Source organism: Eurypyga helias, unplaced genomic scaffold, assembly GCF_000690775.1.
Source record: "Eurypyga helias isolate BGI_N326 unplaced genomic scaffold, ASM69077v1 scaffold22773, whole genome shotgun sequence".
NCBI lineage: Eukaryota > Metazoa > Chordata > Aves > Eurypygiformes > Eurypygidae > Eurypyga > Eurypyga helias.
Window position 1 is genome coordinate 13,046 of NW_010239554.1, and position 16,537 is coordinate 29,582.

The window sequence follows — 16,537 nt, forward strand, 5'->3', positions numbered from 1 at the left end:
AGAGGGGGCTACAGCTTCACCGCTCCTTCCTGTCAAACGTTCAGAAGCACTGCCAGGGCTGCGTTCAGCAGCCCAACACACCACTTCAGGCTTCTCTTTCCTCTTATCGTCTTATTAAACTGACATAAAAATTCACTTATCTGCACGGGCAAAGCGGGAAACCCTTGAGACTCAAGTGGAACCAATAAAGGCCAAGGAGCATGGCCAACAGGCTGCAGCCCGGCAGCGTTCTCAAGAGACCACAGGAATCAAATTCTGGACGCGCCATCCAGCGTCTTCACTACGGAAGGCGGCTCGGCCGACGCGCGGGACGTTAGCTCGCGCCTCTGAGGGCCGCCTACGTGTACCCCCCCGGAGCTGTCTGCAGCGATTTGAGAATTCAGCTGGAAAAAACAAACACCGTTCTGAAACAAGGCCTCAAGTTTCCTTATGCCACGAATAAAGCGGACAGAGGATAGTTTCCTCCCCCCCTCTAAAGCCGAGAACATGACAAAAGTAACAAAGGAAACATTAATTTGGGGGCTTTATTTAATTTTTCTTTTCTTTTTTTTTTTCCTTTTCTTTTTTTTAAGATGCTACATAGTCAAACAGGATTGGTCTTTTACGGCATAGGACTAGTTTACTACTAATATTTTTTCCCCTAGATAGACGTATTTACATACAAAAACAGTTTCCTGACCACTGTTTCTCCAATGCTCAGATGATCAAAACTCCCAACAATTGTGTAGTGCCCAAAACACCAGGAGGCAGAAGAATCTCGCGTCACTACAGCAGCAGATTTTTAGTTCTAGTCACTGGCTTTAAACAGGTGCCTTTTCGTGTCATGTAGTATTAGTCAATTTTGTGACAATAAGGAAACATGAGATGAAATACATTAAATAAGTTAAATATGCATTAAACATCTCTGAATAACATTTTAATCCAACTAAATGAACCAACAGCAATGTAGCTTGGTCCCTTTATGAGAAGGCGGCATTGACCTTTATCCCAAACAAGCGTCATACCAGTCAATATATGCCTCTTAATGATGCCTAGCACACTCAGCATTGCCACATACAATTCTTTTCAGCTTCTCACTAGTTATTTAAGTGCCCAGAAATCGGTAACTTGCACAGAGTTGAAGACACTGACAGAAACTGTTAAATTTATGAGCAGAATGGTGGACTAACGTATTTTACAGAAGTTATCAACACCTCCTGCCTAACCCAGCTCCAAACATCCAATAGGGCCAGCTCCAGCAGTGGAGGAATAGGTTTTTTTTCTATTTTTCCTTTTTTTTCCTTTTTTTTTTTTAAAAAGAGGTAATCCAGCAACATGTACCAGGGTCTAAGAATGTTTAAAATGACATATACAATATTCCATTGTAGTGTTAAGTCAGAATTTTCTCCCCTCCTTCATCACGGAAGCATATTCTCTTTCATTCATTCGCTCACAGTACATTTTAGACTTTCTAGATTATGTTACATAGTATTTGTGCAGGGGTAATTTAAAGGCAAGACCTGTGAGATGTCATACATTAAATTTTTTTTTTTTAAACATCGTTATGAATAAATTTAATCCAATGATATGACAGAACCATCAAACCAATTTACAATTTCCAGCATGCTGCCTCTACAAGGCTATTTTTCCTATAATTACACCAAAGACAAAGAACAAAACCACCAAAGCAAGTAGTCTGGAGCTGAACCCTTCATCCTTGACAGCAGCTGCGGAAGCAGATATTGGGTTGTTTGTCTGGGGTGCCTTCCTCATCCGCAGGCCATCTTCTTCCTAAAGGAAGATTCACAGATTATTTCTACTGAAAAAAAAAGCTTTAAATATTCACCCTGATCATGTTTATTTTAGGTGGGTGTAATAAGATAGGCAAAAGCTAGTTTGCAGCTAATTTAGAGCTCTATTTCCTAGACAATCCTGTGAAGGAAAGGGTAGTGAGGTAAGAGAGGAATTCCATATCCACGTGGCCAGCTGAGCAAAAACCACACGCTCTCGGAATTTCTCTCCTGCTGACTAAGGTGATTGGGAAGCAGCGGGAAAGCCTGCAAGAACACTTGTTCAGAGCCTGGAGGCGGCTCCAGAACTCCAAACCCAAGGACGGAGTGAATGGCATGAAGAGGCTTTTCTTGCTCCGTAAGCAAACACAGTGATATTGGGGCAAGCGCTTCTCAATATAACTAAGACAGGCTGTGAAAAATATGCAGCTTTAAGGCAATTATACTCATCGTTCCCCTAGTTAGATGTCACAAGCAAATTTTACCAACATTTGAAGGGAAATCTACTCCCCCCATCCTATCAGCGCTGATGTTCTGACGTGCAGCTAATGGCAATAATTAGGATATTTTCTTGGCATGAGTTTGAGAGCTCTCTCGATTTAAAGATGTACCAGACAACAGATGAAACAGTACCGTAACACCAAATATTATCGTTTCAAGTGGAGACAACGTCCCCCAGATCTTGATCTGAACTGCCGTGCAGTGCAGCTGCGTGTCAGCACACTCCACGCCACACACGGGGCATTTTAGGAGATGTCAAGTGAGCCTTTTGTGACCTGACTTGCATACAGCTGAAGCAAGTGTGTTAGGCTTTTAAATGTGACACGGTATTACAGTACAGAGGTACCAGACACTGAAGCAAAAGCCTCCAGTCTATGCACAAAAAAATACTCTAGAAATAAAACTGTAATAAAAGTTACTGCAGCCTTAAAAATCCTTAGATAAATGAAATTCAAAAGGCTCAGTGAATGCCAGTGTTTCTCACTTTTGAATTTAATGGAGCATCTCACGTTCTGTTTTTAAAAATCATTGATTTATTAGAAGGCACAGACTACCTGATACCTCACTGCCGCTGTAAGTCTGGATGGGGGCAACTGACTATTGTAAACAATAAAATGTTGTTTATATATAGTAATTTTACTGCTAGAAACCACGGATTTTCATTTTAAATATTTTAACTTCCATTTCGCAGGGGCTCTAGCCTGACACTGACAGCACCTGGTGTCTGGCAGTAATTTAACATTGTTTTCTGATGTTTTACAGATGTTTCCAACACTCCACAAAGGGAACAAACAGCTCACCCTTTTAAGACGTTACCTAGAAATGAACTGATGTCTTACAGCACCTCCGGTAGAGTGTTTATTCAATACTGATTTGCAAAAAAATATAAGTAAAATCACCTAATACTGACAGTATTGTGAGACGCTGGGTAAACAAGAACACAGGGAGCAGTTAGGGTTGTGTCTGAGCTACATACATAATTTCTGTGTGCAAAACAAAACTGGTTTAGAAATGTTTAAAGAAATACTTCATGTATGAGCCAAGCAGAATTGGAGCTGACAGAACAGCTCCTTTCACTGGGCTCCAACAGTCCAAATTTCAAATTTTCATTGGTGCCGTTACCTATGAAATTTACAACAAATTCCATAGGTATTACAACAAATTTCATAGGTTGTAAATGTTACCTAGACATTTACAACAAATAAAAATACTGTAAAAAGAGCTTTTCAGCATGGTGATAAAGGTTTCTCAATGACTGGATTTCACAGCGATGTGCTGGGTATGACAGGAAGCATATTTCCTATTAATCTGTCTTACTTCGGTCATTTCAAGTGCGTATTACAGACACAATTACTTAAACACGCAGTATTTGCACAACACTGCCCTCAAGCTCCCCTCAGTCTGAGAGAACACAGCCAAATCCAACATTGAATGTTTTAATTCACACAAAGAAAATAAGGTGGGAAAAAAGAGAGGGAATTCATTACTTTGGGTCGCTATCCAATCAGTTTCTCTGACATATACGCTCCTCCTGAAGGAAGCGTCGATTTCAACACTTCTTCTCAGTTTAAAGAGAGAAACCTAAATTATCTTTTAAGTTATAAGCAACGTTAAAATATTGTTCCAAGGCCAGGTAAACAAACCTTTATGTCAGAAGCTTCTTTTTCAGGAAAGGGGTAAATCTAAATAATAATAAAAAAAAAAGAGAAGTAGCTTTACCTTAAATCTGAATTTTAAAAAGTACCTTTACCTTAAACTGTTTATTCTCCTCCCGTAACCTCTGAACTTCTACTTGAAGCCTCTTATAGTCTTCCATTACTTTCTTAACTTCAGTGTCATCCAAAGAAGAACTTATTGATTTAGACATTACAGAGGAATCTGTCTTTGTTGCAGTTGTGGATACAATTTTATTTATTTCTATGTCATGCTGTTAAAAAAGGACAGAGTGATCCTGGGTTAGTTCCTGACACCACACCACACACACCTGGTATTTAGGAAGAGAATTAGGTGAAGTTGTCTGTTCACACCTGAAACGTGCCTGTATCAAAAGAAATAAACAACATTTTTCTTTCTGTATCCTTTACTTCCCCCTCTGTTTCACAGAAAACACCAGATCAGCAGCAGTAAGTGCAGACAGAATGACCTCGACTTTTCAGTCTCTGCATATCCAGAAAGGGAAACACCCCTAGACCACGTCCTGCAACACGGACGGGAACTTATTTCCTCGCAGACTTATTGATCTGAATAAATAGCACGATCTTGTTACTACCTGTGCTTTGTTTTGCCGTCATGAATTTTAGGGATTTTAGAAAAAAAAACAAACAAAACCAAGACTAATCAGAATAGCTGTTAAAGCTTCCTTTAACTCCGATTTTAACCTTTGTCTCATCACACCTCCAAACTGGGCAGGGGAAAGTACCCCGGCCTGAACCAAAAGCACCTACTTTTAGAGCAAATGCTCGCTGTTCGGAGTGGGTAGAGGGCATCGTGAGACTATGGAGTGACAACACAGAACACATCACCGTACTCACAAGCTGTCCAGTGCACGGTGGAACACTTGTGCCTTCAGTACCTGCACACCAGGACACGTTTTTCAGCTCATTCAACCCACTCCCAGTCCTACTTTTGACACTACATACTTCCATTAGAAATTAATCTGTTCATTACCCTAACAAAAAAGGATCCTATAATATTACAGCTGTTAATTCCAATATAGTCCCAAACTGCATCTGTGTCTCCCTTACGAGCTTTCTACCAATTCACTTGTGAGAATCAGGGTGGTAGGAAGGAAGCAAAGGGGAGTGCTGGGACAGGCAGATTTATACTGCGCATGGTTACCACCGCTTCAGCGTGAACTCTGAGCTTTATGACCATCAACCAGCATCTTTCAGACTTTTAAAACACAATATTCTTTACCCTGTGATCTTTCACTCGATGGAGACAGATCAACTCAACGATTTCTTTGTGCCTGTGTTGCACTTGCACTGTTCGAGTCAGCTGCTGGTGACTGTAAGCACGACTAAGATTTTAAATCGTTTATATTGTCTTTTCAAAGGGTGATGCCATCCAGGCAGTGAAACAGAGGGGTCTGTCTTTTGCTTATGTAACTGTCTGTATAAACGTGCCATTTCACATAATTTACTGGGGTATTAAGTTAAATCACTCAATATACATCTGAAAATACTCACAGGCTTATCATTTTCCGCTGGTAGCTCAAACACACACCTAAGTTTCGAATCCATGAGTTCTTCTGGTTTTGCTTCTTTCCACTGGAATAATTTAATATTGATTTTAATATTAAACATATTAGTATAACAAGCCAGATGGAAAATGCAGTGTATTATGTAAACAAATCACATTGTCTTACTCAATAAAAACTCCACAGGTATTTATTGTGTTGCCTTTAACCACATAAACGACAAAAAATGAAAACCAAATGCTAGCTGAGTGGCATTGTAAAGAAAGACCAGATACTATGAAGGAAATAATGCTAAATGGCCTCAAACTTCCACAGGCCATTTATAAGAAGGGACATTGTGTAAGAGTAATTAGCATAGGTGGGGGAGCCATGGTCCCGACTGAAAAGAGACAAGAGGGGGGCATTCAAGGGAAAGGAAGGATAAAAAGGCCCGTCAGTAACAATGTAAGTTCTCAAGTCTTTGTTCCGCAGAGCTCCTGTTCGAGCTTTACAAATTTCACATGAGGTTTTCCTCCTGACTGCTTTCAATTCTAAACCATTTCTAACCAAACCATTCCATGAATTACAGCGCTGTTTCTGTCCCCTCCTTGTTTTCCACATTCTTATTTTTCAGCATGAATGTGTAAACAATAACAGATGTGCCACACATGGAAAGGGATAGCTTCCCCTCTCATCCTTCTCTCCCCTGCAACTAGGGAGTAGAACATAATCGTTTCCTTCCAATATTTTTAATAGGGATTAAGGGTTATAAATCTTTCTTTGATATCAGCTGTAAGCCTGAACTGAAAAGATTGATTCAGAGCGGGGATTCAAGGAGAGTCCACATTTCTGTCCTGGAGCTCTCTTCACGTTGCCCACACTTCTGCTAGTGTGGGATCGCTCAGCCTGCCTCAAGCAGGTGTCAAATTATGGCTAAGCCCCCTGCAACCTGAAGAAGTATTTGACTCATCCGAAATGCCCGAATCGTACTTCAGCTGGAGTCAGAATTCTATTTTGAGCTCGTTGGCTGCCTGTGAAGTGCTGAAAGCTTTACAGTACTCCAGTAATTTGTCTCACCTGTTTACCCAGAATAGGAAGCGATTTGGAGAGGGGGCACAAAACTGAGACTGATCAAGTGTTATAGGAAAAGAAATTGTATTGGTCTGGAGAGCTCTGGAGAACTCAAAGGGCCATCTAGGTCCTAAAAAACATTCTTTGCTAGCAGAGCAACATTTTTCGTGGTATAAAGTAACTCATAAAAACGAAAGAGTTAGAAAGAAAGGCAGACTGGCTTATCTTCCTAGGGATGCAGGCATTTTATTACTACTGCTGTTTCTCCCACTGGATCTTATTTTGAGGCCATTAACAAATACAGTTCCATAAATCTCTTTCAGACGGGAAATTCTTAACTCTGCAAAGTGCTGCAGCTCTGAAAAGCTGTTCAGAAGGTGCATATGGTAAAGGCTACTGAAAAAAAGCCATGGTATGCTGAGGTTTTCTGGGGTTGGCTTTTTTTAAGTACTGTGCACACAAACACACACAAACACACTTTATAGAGCAATGGCCTTTCTTTTTCACTGTGTCCTCAATAGCTACTGAGTACTCTCTCCAGCTAACAGAGGCTGAACTAAAGAAAGCTTCACTTGTGCCGCCTTGCAGTAGCAAATCTTGCTGCCACAGGAAAGCCACCGGTTGACATACTGGTTTGTTCCTTTCCAAGTTGTCTTAATGCAGCCTGACATCTTATTTCTAGGTCTTTTGTCCTTCCCAGGTTGAGCACCCACATGCTTCTGTTAGGCTCCCTTCTAACCCACGGGACAAGATCGATGGGGCCTCTCATTTAGCTGAGCCATAACAGACACAGGTAGGGATAAAGAAAGATACAATACTTGAACATCATCCTCCTGGTTCCTGCCGGGAAAAGGAGCTTCTCAAGGGAAGACTCAAGACAGAGTACAGAGGCATGAAGTACAAAAGATGCCACAGACTTCGAATGTACTCTATACATTCTTAGAATATACAGTTCGAGTTGGCTTTTCTAAAAAATTATATATTGAAAATAATTAGAACTACTTAACATTTGCTTCATGACTCGGTATCCCAGTACTGACAGAGCATCCTAAAGAAGCAACCACAGACACCAACGGTGTCTTTCAGTGCAAGACTCCTGGGGTTCGGAATAAACAGAAAACACCTTGCTATGCAGAGAGATGGAAAACTGGCAAAGCTTTCAAGGACCATTCCAGTGTGCTTTGACAACAGCCTTTAACCAAGGCAGTAAAAGGTCTTATGACATTATACAATCAGAAAGAAATCCATTTTCATTCATTTCAATACTTACTACTGCTTCCATGTCTGAAGTATCAGCTGGAGCAAACATGGACTGAACCATAAACTTGTGTTTACTCTTCTCATTAGGGTCATAGTCAAAAGGTTGTAGCATCACTGCAAGAAACACCCCAAAACACCATGTTAACATCGCTCTGACGCAGAGTCATGCACTGATGATCTGGTTACCAGATCTGTGAAATACAGACATTAAAATGGCTTCAAGTTGCACATCTGTTATAACCAAAGCAGCGGCCGAGATCAGGAACTTCCCTTCAAACAAAATTTTAAAAGAAGGTAAAATAATTGGACTTCTTCAGTCTGCCCAGGTTTTTGTGAGAGAAGCTTGGAAATGCCGATCACTGTATAATATTCTGTACACAACTATGGCAAGATAATAATAGTGATTTGTAGTAAACAGGATAATTTACATATCTTCTGGGACAGAGGGAAAAATTCTCAAAGAAAGCATGTTTTCCATCCTTGGGGCAGAAGGAACAAGCTGGCATGTTGATTAGTTGTACACACAGTACTGCTGATGGTTCCTGAGAAAAGCTACAGAAGGGAAGTCAAACATTTTAAACCCTGAGGTTCAAGTCTTGGGATGGCAATTTCCTCTACAAAGTTTAAGAGTCGCGTGGTTATTTGTTTTATCCCTTACAAAAGTAAATTGCTGAAAGTTTATTACCAATTTATAGCAATTTATAATCCCTATATAAACCTTTGCCTCTGAAAAGGATACAAAAAACCAATCTACTTCTCTCCATTCAAAAATCCCAAACATTCCAGAACTTTCTTATGCAGAAAATGACTGTGTTCAGGGGGCAGAGAGAAAGGAATGGCAGGTTTGGGTGGGGGGTGTGTGTGGTGTGGAGTGGGTGGGATTGTGCACTCGGGGTTTCTATTTATTTATGTAATACGAGGAATTTCCATGTCTTTCTGGGTAAGGAAGTAACAGCTTAAAATAACTTGAAGAGGGAGAGATATTTATTTCATCTACAGGGAATATTCTTTAATCACAGTGGTCACTTAGAACCCCACGTTTTGCAGATGACACCCGGATATTCAGCCTCTGTGACATTAACACACACAGGTTTGGCTTCAACATGAGACAGTACAGATGTGACAATAAGCAAAGCAGAGTACACAAACATGTTATTAAACAGTGCAAAAACCTACCTCCATCCCTCCCCAATTTAAAATGAAGTTTTCATTACTGTAATTATTGCTAACAAAAAGAATGCTGTAAGGTTTAAACAGTCACATTTTACAGCCATGAGGCTACTTCAGTCCCTCAATCCAATGACTATGAAGAGAAGCAGCTCAAGAATTAGGATTACTTTCAAGTACTGCTGCTATTAACATTATGTGCTCAAATTCATATGCACAAATTGCAGGGGTTTGTCGCATAAAAGCGATATTCCAAGATCTCATTTATTGCAAACGAAGGCAAGTCAAACCAATTTGCCTCCTTCAATGAGCAGGATGTTAGGGCTGTGCCATCTTTATTCTGCACACAATCTGTGGCTATCAACAACCACTTGCCTTTCAAAGCCAGAAGATAGGGAGGACAGCAAATTCTCTCAGATGAGGTTCTTTAAACATTCTTATACATTGTTAACTCACCTTTCAGTAGTAAAATACTAGTCCAAAATACATGTTTGCAAGTAAACAGGCTGCTATTTTTCCAAACAGAAGTGTGACTGCACTGTGAAAGCACGTGTATTTGAACATTGCACAGTACATCACTGAAAAACAGCAGAATTTTTTCTCCCCTGTAGCAGACACCTGACTTATTTCAAGTCTACATAACATTTAAGATCCCACTGGGTAGTCAAAACTATCCACTGTTATGGAACGTCCAGAGATCTGCAGCTTTTTCAGTCTGATTTGCTGAGTGCAGCTATAAGCTCATTTGAAAACCATTATTTCCCAAGTGCTAGTGCTGAAGCCATTCTCAAATGCCAAACGATTGCTGCTCTGAATTCCATTCACTGAATCATAAGAGTAAGCAGCTAGAGAGGGCTTGACAGTACAAATGTTGTTAGCACTTGTATTTTTAGATCAATACATGAAAGCCACATTGACACAAATTATTCAGCAAATGTCTTGTAAGCCAGATGGGAAGCTCAAAAATACATACTTTGTTCAAGAGGAAACTGAACCATTTCAACATGCACATACTACTGGGGTTTCTGTGAGAGAGCAGTTCCATGTATCTGCCCTGATTGCTGGAGAATTTCCTACTGTGAATGTGGGTCCTTGTTTTCATTACAAATTCCATACCTTATGCAAGAACTACATGAAAAGCCTTTGTTCCTCGAGTCAGTCATCTCCACTGGTCAGAAGTTTCTGACCAGCTTTCCATCAGAACCCAGAGTTCTAAGAAACCAAACGATGAACATGAGCTCAGAGTCCATTAGCACCAGCATCGTTACGCAGAGGTCAGTATTCTAAACGCATCCCCTACAGCTGAAGCACCAGAAGTAGTCTACCACAAGTAAAACTGCAACGTCACCGAGAGATCAACAGAATGAGGAGTAACACAATTTATATTTGTTAGCCCAGCTGTGACTCTCCAAATTCAAAAACAAAGGACCAACCATACATACAGCCTGTTCTGAAGTGTTTCTGGAAAAATGGGCACCAGTTTTCTCACACACTCCTGCTCTACCCCACATGTTACGCAAGGTCCTCTGTACATTGCAAAGGAGCAGCAGTGACCACCTAATAGCTCTTTCTTTTTTCTAAAACTGTTCACTGGCAAAGTTATTAACAGTGTCAGAAGCAACAAACTCCTCTGGTTTTCCCTAGAGTAAACCTGCTTTCTCAAGGAACTGAGGAAACCTGAAGCCAGGAACATGGAAGGAGGCAACACTCTACCCACAACACCTGCTAGGAGCTAGCACTCCCTTCCAAGTGCAGAAGGAACAGAAAAGTCTCCCTGCTCAGTCAACAACCTTCCTCTAGTTTCCAACTAAATTGATTAATGGCCTGTTGACTTGGTCCTGGACCAAGGCTGCCCTTATGCTTAAATATCAAAGAATGGGAAGAGTCAGTTATCCGGGTGCACTCCAAGACATCCATCAGTCACTCCTGGCCCCTGTTCACTAAGTAAGTCAGACTCAGCGAGTCCCCTCTGGGCAGCCTCCCCATTCATTCTCTGCCCCTGCTCTGGCTTGAACTCCTCCATCGGAGCTACTCTAACTGTACAGCCAGGAAATTTTACTAGTGCCCTGGACAGCAGCATTTACACCCTTATCTCTTCCACTACCCGGCCTGTTTGCACATACTACGTTTGCCTTGTTCACAACCACATTATGTCACCTTCTTGGTCACCCTACCCAGCCCCTTTCGTTTAACAATCTTGCAGTTATAGCAGGATTACCGAATTTCCAAGTACGTGATTTTGTAGTTTTTCTGATGAAACTCATCCTCAGTTTCACTTACTGTAGCCTTCAAGGACACCCAGTTCTGCTGCCTATCTTCAGCCTCCCAACTTGCCATCATCATCAGGGGTTTTAGTGTACCCTTTGTGCCAGAATTGCTTATAAAAGCATTAAAGGGGATTAGTACCAAGAATCATCCTCAAGAAACACCACTAGTAACTTCCTGCTATTACATTTCCATCCACCACATCACTGTTTACTCTTAAGTAGCCCATTTGACAGTCTGTACATCTATTCTACTTTTCTGGCTTTACAGATAATGGTCCTAAATGGCACTGCAAGAAATTCTTTATGGCCAGGATAGATCAAATCTACCACACCACGTGCGCCACGTTTACAGAGTTCTTTCCGTAAATATTTCAATAACACTAAAAAATGTTGAATCTGTGAAGATCAAGATTTAAGATTCTTCTTGGGCAGCCAGACAAGACCAGCGCAAAGCTTGGCAGTGGTTATGCCGCCCTGGGATACCTGGGGAACGAGCGTGCAGCGGCGTCCTTGGCTGGGAGAGCGGGGTGCTGCAGCAGCGCCAGGACACCATGGGTGTCTGAACGAGGGGCAGACCCACGGCAACCCAGGAGAACTGCAGCTGCAGGAGCACCCTCCTGAAGGCCACGCAAACTGCCTCTGCAAAGTCAGGCAAGTTGACAAGAGACTAAAAACGCCCCCAGGGGTATTTGACAGCAACCCAAGGGTAGCTCAGCTTCTCCTCATTTCTAGGCAGCGCGTTCAGGCTGCTCTCTTCAGTGGGATGCTGTGCACAGATGGTACCATCTGCACTTCCCCTCTCCCCGTTACACACCTATCTGCAGACTCAGCAGCATTTGCTTGCATTTTTTCAGTTTTCCTTTGTAACGCACTCATGTGCTTTATTTAGATTTCAACCTCTCAGAAGGCACAAAATCAGGTATCCTTGTTGAAATAAGACACGTTTGTCAAAAATGGGATGTGTGCAAATACCTTTCTTTTCCAGGGAAAAGACTGAATGCAGGGAAATCGGATGACAGCACACACATACACCTCCCGACAGTTACATAAACTCAGCTGTTAAAATGACATGCCATTACATAACAGGTGAACACACGGGCTGCAAACCTGGCATCACAGCGAGCAGCACGCGCTGGCAGGGCCGTAAATGCAGATACTTGGGAAAAGCTGTGATATGGCATAAGCAGCCAGTATTTGACATTCCACTAAACTAAAGCAAGCTTCACTTTTCTAGCATTTCATATGATTTAAACGAGCCATCACAGCAGTACAAAATACAGTGGAATAAGGTTCTGATTGCCGCTCCTATCTCAGGGCAGAACATCGTCTCATACACCTACATCAGAATAGTACAGACTGTTCACAGGAGTTTAAGAAAGGCACCTGGTTACTACAGCCCAAGGCAGGTAAACCTGCCCCAAACGCAGTCTCAGTCCGTAAAACTCTGAGAAACTTGTAAGTTGTTCCAGAGCTTCACGCCACTACCCTTAGGCACTGGTTTTCCGGAGAGACAAGGTGCAGTGCCAACACAGTGCTGCCAAGCGGCTCTGTTAAAGCCAGGCAACGATTCTCAAGACGACAGACTGCATATAGTAAATACAGCCCAATTAAAGCGTCTGGAAGTTATTATGGAATTAACTGCATTCTAATAATTTCTCATCAGTTGTATTTTCACTAGGTTTGGAGGAATTCAAGTCCTATTTTTAAGCCCTCTGCAGTACTTGAATTACATAACTGAAAAATAACTGATTCTGAGGCAAAGAAACAAATTCTATATATTTTTTATTTCACTAACTCCAAAATCAGCCCTCTGTTCTTAAGCACCATTACTCTAAAAGAGAGGTTAAACACCCCACTCTCGACCCCCCTTTCTGTGAATGTGAAAGCAATTCTGTTCTGTAAGTTATCGAAAGTCCCCTCTTCAAAAAGAGGGGACTTGTTCTCTATCCAAAAGATCCCTTTTGCTAATCAGAACCAGACAGTGCCATCTTCCAGCCCAAAATCAGGTCCCGTGCACGGTGTAAAGGAGGTACCAGGAGCGCAATACATACAGATCTGTTGAAGAGAAACTCAACCACAGTACACAGTAAAGACAGCTTCAGTTTAAAATGTTCTAGGAAACAAAGAATTATCATTTATAGCCCCAGAATTGTGTAACATATCTACCTATAAATTTACTTTAATATATTAACAAAAGGACAATGAATGTATACTACTTGCATTTTAAAATATAATGTTCCTGTAAGGACCAGCAATCTAAGATTGTTCTTTATTATTACTAAGTTATTACCAGCATGAAAATATGTAGAACACAAATGTGAGCTTGTGGTTACATACACCACAGCCGTCTGCAAAACTAACGGATTCATAAATCAGTCAAAAGTTAGCAGAGAAGGGAAATTTTTCAAAGCTGTGTAAGCCAGAGCCAAGCACAGTTTAGGGTTAGCGCAGCAATCTCTCGTAAGGGGATACTTTAAGTCAAGTACTGGACCGTATCCATATTCCACCGGTATGCCGGTGGGAAGAGTCGGGCTGGAAAGGCAAGATGTGGGCATGCTGGTAGCGGAACCGACGACGGTTCATACAACACTCGCCTATACCGTGTGCTGCTCGGGGTAGGGCGAAGGGTCACCGTGAGCAGAAGCTGAGGAAAACGCTCAATGCTGAGATCAAGACCACATTTACAAAAACATGGTATGTGCCAGCAAAGGAAGCAGGCATTTAATTTTCAAAGTTCATCTCAAAAATGAAAAGAATCCACGTCTTTATAGCATGGAGATAATTTGTAGCTAGAAACCATGCTAATTTTCATTATCACTTCATTGATTTCTGTGCATTTAATATGCTTGCCTGCAGCTAGTGTAGATGATAGACAGCTTTACTTGGGAATTGTCCCAAGTTTTAAAAATCTCAGTTTCTCTCTGGAGAGCTTTTTCATTTACATATTAGTAATTTCAGAGCTTGCTGGATACGTGCTAGCCTTTTTCTGAAGCAGAAGTGCTTTGCTTGCCCCACCTGTAGCTACCACATGCCACTGGTTACCTCCTCTGTGATATTCCCCAGAGATTAACTGCAATCGAGGCACAATTCTGCAATTACATGCACGCTCAGTTTGACACAACAGAAATCCTAAAGACAATGGCTTAATGAGTATGCAAATGTAGGCATGCACAAGACTTACAGGATTACAACCTCTTAATGTTACAGTGCTAGTATTTTGGGGACCAATTCCGATTTTGTTGAAGGATGCTCTCCAAGGGTTAGGTGTTTAAATACTGTACAATTTACTAAGTAGAAAACTAAAGTCTTCATTCTTACATTTTGATCTTTTTCCCTCCCCCAACTAAAAAGCAATAGTTTTAGCTCCCAAAGTTTTTCATTCCAGGCTAGAAAAGTTTAAGAGACTAATGGCAAACTGCATAACCTATCAGTAAGTAATTTTTCATATCATGCCAATATTAAAATTTATTAAAAACAGTAAACAAATCTGCATGTTTGTAGAAATAATTTTCTTCACTAAAAATTCAAACTTCATTCATGCAGTATGCCATTACCACATGCTTTGGTACAATATCAAAAACATGGATCGAAGAAGTCATTGAGAAAACACATTGCTTTTCAAGTTATTAACATGCAGATGTCTCCTTATGGAAAATACTCAACTCTGTGCTTTCAAAGTAAGCCACTTTGATTTTCCATTACCAAACCTAGGCTACTCATTAGAAAAAAATCACTAACTTCCTATGGAAGAGCAATGATTCAGTTACTTGACACTCCTAACTCTAAAGCACAGTGCATCCTCCAGGAACACAAAACAAGCATGGCTTGAAATTAAGTATTTTCATTTTTGGTTATATTAGGCAGCTCAGTGAACAGCCTACATCAGTCTAAAGCTGCGTGGCTGCAGTCCCCCCAGTTTTATTCTTACCCCGACGTGCTTGTCTAAGCACTTGCTTGACCCTGCAGTGAGCTGGTTCAGGAAGTTAAGCTGGCAAAAAACTGACGGTACAAAAATAATCCCACAGGGAGGGCAGGGCTGATTTGGACAGGCTAGCTAAGACTTTTATTGAACTACATAAATCATTTATGTATTTCTCCCCTCCCCCAAACAAGATGTAAACCCAAATCTATTACTGCTAGACCAGGAATTCGGGAGTAAAGACACACGAAATGGCTGCTTCTCCATGAAATCACCTTTGCTTTTATAAACATTCAACAAAATATTTTCAGATTGCCAAGTGTTCCAAGAAATAATTGATCAGAAGAAGCTATTTTCAACCAGCAAAAAACTGCTCGAATGACTTACCAGAAACATTAATTGATGTTCCTGCATCGATAATTCCACTGTTGGGCCTTACGCAGTACCTGCGCGGTGCTGTGGTCTTAACTTTGAAGCACACATTTCTGTCTGTAGGGTTGCCGAGTTTCAGGTTTGTAGTGACAACATCTGTGAAAGGACCTGCGGAGGAGAGCAAAAGCAGACTTGAAATCACACAGAAAGCACTTTCAAGCAGAGGCTAAGCAGGCTCTAAATCTCTGTGCGCAAATCTTATAAAGTAATCAGATGTTCAATTTCCATCCATGGCACGTACAGATCATCGCGCACGCAGAGCGCAGGATGCCGCGAGGCCTCGGGGCGTTCTGACGCACAGCATGCTCCAACACTCAGCCCAACAGTTGAAGTTGATCATTAGCAGCAAAACAGAAAGGGGGCCATCATTTACGTATGGTGCCAACACAACAACATGGCATTCAAATGATGCCAAACTCTCTGCCGGATCACAGTTCCTCCTAACGGCTGAATCCCAGTAAACCCGGCTTAGAGAGAGGCCGTGTAGGCTGATGTTACAGATGATCTCTATAGGGGAGCACAGCATATTAACTAGAAGGGGAATGATAAAGCTACTACGGATTCATCGGCACATGCAGGCTGTACCTCCAGCACAGGAGCGGGATTCCACCAGGTATTCAGAAATGCTGCACCATAACCAGCAAGATAAGCATTCGGTGTGCATCCCCCTTTCCTAACGAATCTTTTCTTAATTATTTTAAATAATACTCTTGGTTACTAGAAATGATCAACCAGAAGTCGTCTTCATAAAACAGCCTACCTCACCCAAGACAGGACATAACCATGTGGAAATAGGAAAATTCTTGGACACTGAGAGCAGTGGCAAAGATTTCTACATTAGCAAAGCCAGAATCAAACCATGATCAAGCTCTGCAATGTCAAGGGCAGGCAATCAAGTTCTCACAGGCTCACACCTACTGGAAACAGCCCCAATCCCTTCAGTTAGCGAAAAGGCTAGTTACTGATTTTCTAC

General features: G+C 41.4%; 1 protein-coding gene across 1 annotated transcript; it reads right to left on the minus strand.

The window, feature by feature from the left end:
* Positions 1 to 514: 514 nt before the first annotated feature.
* Positions 515 to 15,812, minus strand: VAPB (VAMP (vesicle-associated membrane protein)-associated protein B and C). Its single transcript, XM_010148197.1, has 6 exons — positions 15,806 to 15,812; positions 15,520 to 15,672; positions 7,790 to 7,893; positions 5,459 to 5,539; positions 4,021 to 4,197; positions 515 to 1,770 (listed from the first exon to the last, which is right to left on the minus strand). Exons 1-6 carry the CDS (start codon positions 15,810 to 15,812, stop codon positions 1,612 to 1,614), a joined length of 681 nt encoding a protein of 226 aa, XP_010146499.1. The 3' UTR covers positions 515 to 1,611.
* Positions 15,813 to 16,537: the final 725 nt, after the last annotated feature.